Source organism: Poecilia formosa, unplaced genomic scaffold (genome assembly GCF_000485575.1).
Source record: "Poecilia formosa unplaced genomic scaffold, Poecilia_formosa-5.1.2 Scaffold556, whole genome shotgun sequence".
NCBI lineage: Eukaryota > Metazoa > Chordata > Actinopteri > Cyprinodontiformes > Poeciliidae > Poecilia > Poecilia formosa.
In genome coordinates this window covers 2,950-6,031 of record NW_006800495.1, presented here as the reverse complement: position 1 = coordinate 6,031, position 3,082 = coordinate 2,950, and the positions used below count along the sequence as shown (strand labels likewise).

The 3,082-nt window shown below is 46.2% G+C and overlaps 1 protein-coding gene across 1 annotated transcript in view; it reads left to right on the top strand.

Annotated features, from left to right (window-relative positions):
* eps8a (EGFR pathway substrate 8a, signaling adaptor) overlaps positions 1-2,091 on the top strand; it is a 10,368-nt gene extending 8,277 nt beyond the window's left edge. The window contains exons 3-5 of the mRNA XM_016665193.1: positions 177-244; positions 1,679-1,746; positions 1,825-2,091. Coding sequence (XP_016520679.1) covers positions 177-244; positions 1,679-1,746; positions 1,825-2,076 — 388 coding nt within the window. The 3' untranslated portion in view covers positions 2,077-2,091. The remainder of the gene's footprint in view (positions 1-176; positions 245-1,678; positions 1,747-1,824) is intronic.
* The last annotated feature ends 991 nt before the right edge of the window (positions 2,092-3,082 follow it).

Here is a 3,082-nt window from a genome sequence, read left to right as displayed (position 1 = left end):
TACCAAAAAAGAAAAAAAAATTTGACCAAAAGGGCACTTGGGGGCAAGGAGCAAAAGGGTCAGGTGCTCAAGCCCCCCCAGGCCCCCCCTCTCCACGTGCCTGGTTGGATGGTTGGATGGATGTTGGATGCCCAGTCGGCCTCCAGGCGGTTCTGACCAATCCGTCTCTGTTCCAGCGGACTCGGCGCTCCATCTCCGGATCCTCCTAGGAATAAAGCCAAGAGTGGTGCCAAAGCTCTGTATGGTGAGTCTGGTTCTGGTTCTGTTCTGGTTCTGTGGACCTGGATCAACACCCCCTGCTGTCATCTGTCCTCCTGACAGGACCAGAGGAATCGTATTTCCTTCGATCGTCTTCCAAACAGAAAAAGAAAAGTGAGCAGTGTGACCCAGTCTGATCCGGTCTGACCCGGTGTGACCCGGCCTGACCTGATGTGTGGTTTTGATTCTGACATTTGGGTTCTGTCTGGAAGCGGTTCTGGTGGAACAAGCTGCTTTGCTCCACCAGAACCATCTAACCGGATCAGAACCCTGCAAAGCGCTCTGCTCTCTGTGCTGTAGCTGCCGGTTCTGGTTCTGGAGTCACGTAGACCCAGAACCAGAACCATGAAGAAGAAAGCTGGGCCTCCAGGATGGACCCAGTAAAACCAGTTAGAGTCCCAATCAGGTCCCAGCACAGAGGGAGGCGCTGTTTCCCAGCATGTTGTGGTTCCGAGTGTCAGTGGTTCCGAGTGTGGTTCTGTCCGTCCCTTTGGGGAGGCGGAGCCTAACCAGCTCTGATTGGCTTCTGCAGCCTCAGAACCGGCCACTTCCTGTTGAGACGTTTGGACTGGTTCTGCAGTGAAGCTGAGATGAGAGCAGACAGCAGCTGGGGTTTACGGAGCGTCCCTGAATGCATCAGGAGTTGATCCGCTGTGAGCGACCGATAACCGTCAGAACAAAGCGGACCAATTGCTGATTGATGGATCAGTACTGAATGATCCACTCCGGGTTTTATCTCCTCCCGCCGGGTCACCGGAACGTCCACAGAGCAGCTGAACTCATGTGACCTTGAGTTAATGACCTGCGTTACTGTAGCAACGGTGCCAACCCCAGAGAGGTTCTGGATCCTCCAGAACCGTCTGCAATCAGAACCCGGCGGAGAATCTGTGGGTTCAGCAAAGGTTGCCGTCGGTCAGGATTTCCCTGAAACTGATTCAGTGATTCAGTTTTTTTTGTTGTTTTTTTTTACAAAAACTAAAATCTGATGCTGGGATCAAGAATCTAGAACCTCTAATGTGTCACTTTCCTACGGAAGAGGATTAGTGCCAACAAACAATAAAAAACAATTAAGAATTTTTTTCCCCCCTCAGAATCATAATTATTTAGATAGTTTCTGCACCCAGAGACAAATCTAGTCTGAAAATTAAATTTGGGGAAGATTTTTGGTGTGGATAAAATTCAGGTTTACAAATCCTATAACCAGGAAGAAATAGTTTTTATATTCATAAGTTTTTATGCTGGCAACATATCTGACAGACATTTAAGAATGCTTATTTGGATTTTGGAATAGACTCACCCAGAATTATTAGGATTTTTGTTTTGTTTTTTGGCCCTAACCATCTTCCGTACTTGCTGTCAGAACGTCCTGCAGAATGATCTTATCAAATACCCAAACTGAATGAATGTGTTGTTTGTTCAGAACAAAGGAAGAACTTCTCCAGAAGCAGCATCAACAGCCTGACCGACACGTCGCAGTACCAGGTGGAGGTGAGTTCTGCTGGTTCTGGTCCGACTCCGGCTGCTGGTTGGGTTTGCTGAAGCTTCAGGAACCTCTCCGTCTCTCAGCACCTCACCACGTTCGTTTTGGACCGGAAAGATGGGATGATCACGGTGGACGACGGCGTGCGGCGGCTGCGCCTGCTGGATGCCAAGGGGAAGGTGTGGACGCAGGAAATGCTGCTGCAGGTGGAGGACAAGGCGGTCAGCCTCATCGACCTGGACTCCCAGGTAAGACAGGATGTCCAGAACCAGAACCTGTTAGAACCTCTGGCTGGTTCTGAATCAGCATGTTTGTTTTATCTGGGTGTGCAGATCTGATCTGGTAGGAGTCTTGGGATGCCGCCGTGAGGAATCCCTCTGGATTCATTCAGCTCCAGTAATTCACATTTAGAGTCTGCAAGGCATAGATCTATGTTGGAGTAGAAACGGTTGGGTCTGATGTAGGGCTGGGCGATGTATCGAGTGTATTCAATGTATCGCAATATTTTCAATGTATGATAGTTAAAAATGGCTATATTGCAGCTATCGAGTATAAATTGTCGTTCAAATAATAAACTTTCGCAGTCAAATTCACTGCGAGTTTGGTTTATCCAACACCCTATGAATGCATCACTAGTCCCTCCCCCCTCCCAACCTGAAAACCAAACAACATGGTGACTGTGGGAGTTTGAGGCAGAAACTGAAGAGGAGTCAGATGAACTAGTCTAGTTCTGAACAGAAACAGCGCTGGGTCAATAATTTGGCAGTAGTTTGGATTTTATATGGATGATGTCGAAGAAAATGAGGTAATTTGCAAGACATGTTGTAAAACTATTGCCATTTAAGGTTGTTCCACAAATTTATTTCCCCCCTAATCAGACTATTCTTTTACATGCCGTTCACAGCCCAGCCCAGTCCGTGAAAGTGAAACCTGGAGACTTGGTAGGATCCAATTAGTGATATGCAATGGGAAAATAACTCAAAACCACTCATTCTTCTTTCTCTCTCTCTCTGTCGGCTTTACGATGCACGTAAACTCGTTGCCATAGCAACTGACAACAATGCAACTTTATTATCAGGATTCAGGACCAACAACTCTTAAACATTACCCCACATAGAGCAGAACATTCAGTTCGTTACAGTTTGGGGGTTTTAGGCTTGATGTAGCATATCTGTGTAAACAGTATACTGTATTTCTAAATGATTGAAAATAGATCATGACCAACAATCAATCATGTTGGTCATTTGTATAGCAAAATAAAATTAGCTATACAAATTTACAAATGACCAACATGATTGGTTACTTGTAAATTTGTATAGAAAATTTCAGCAGCAAGGCATTTCA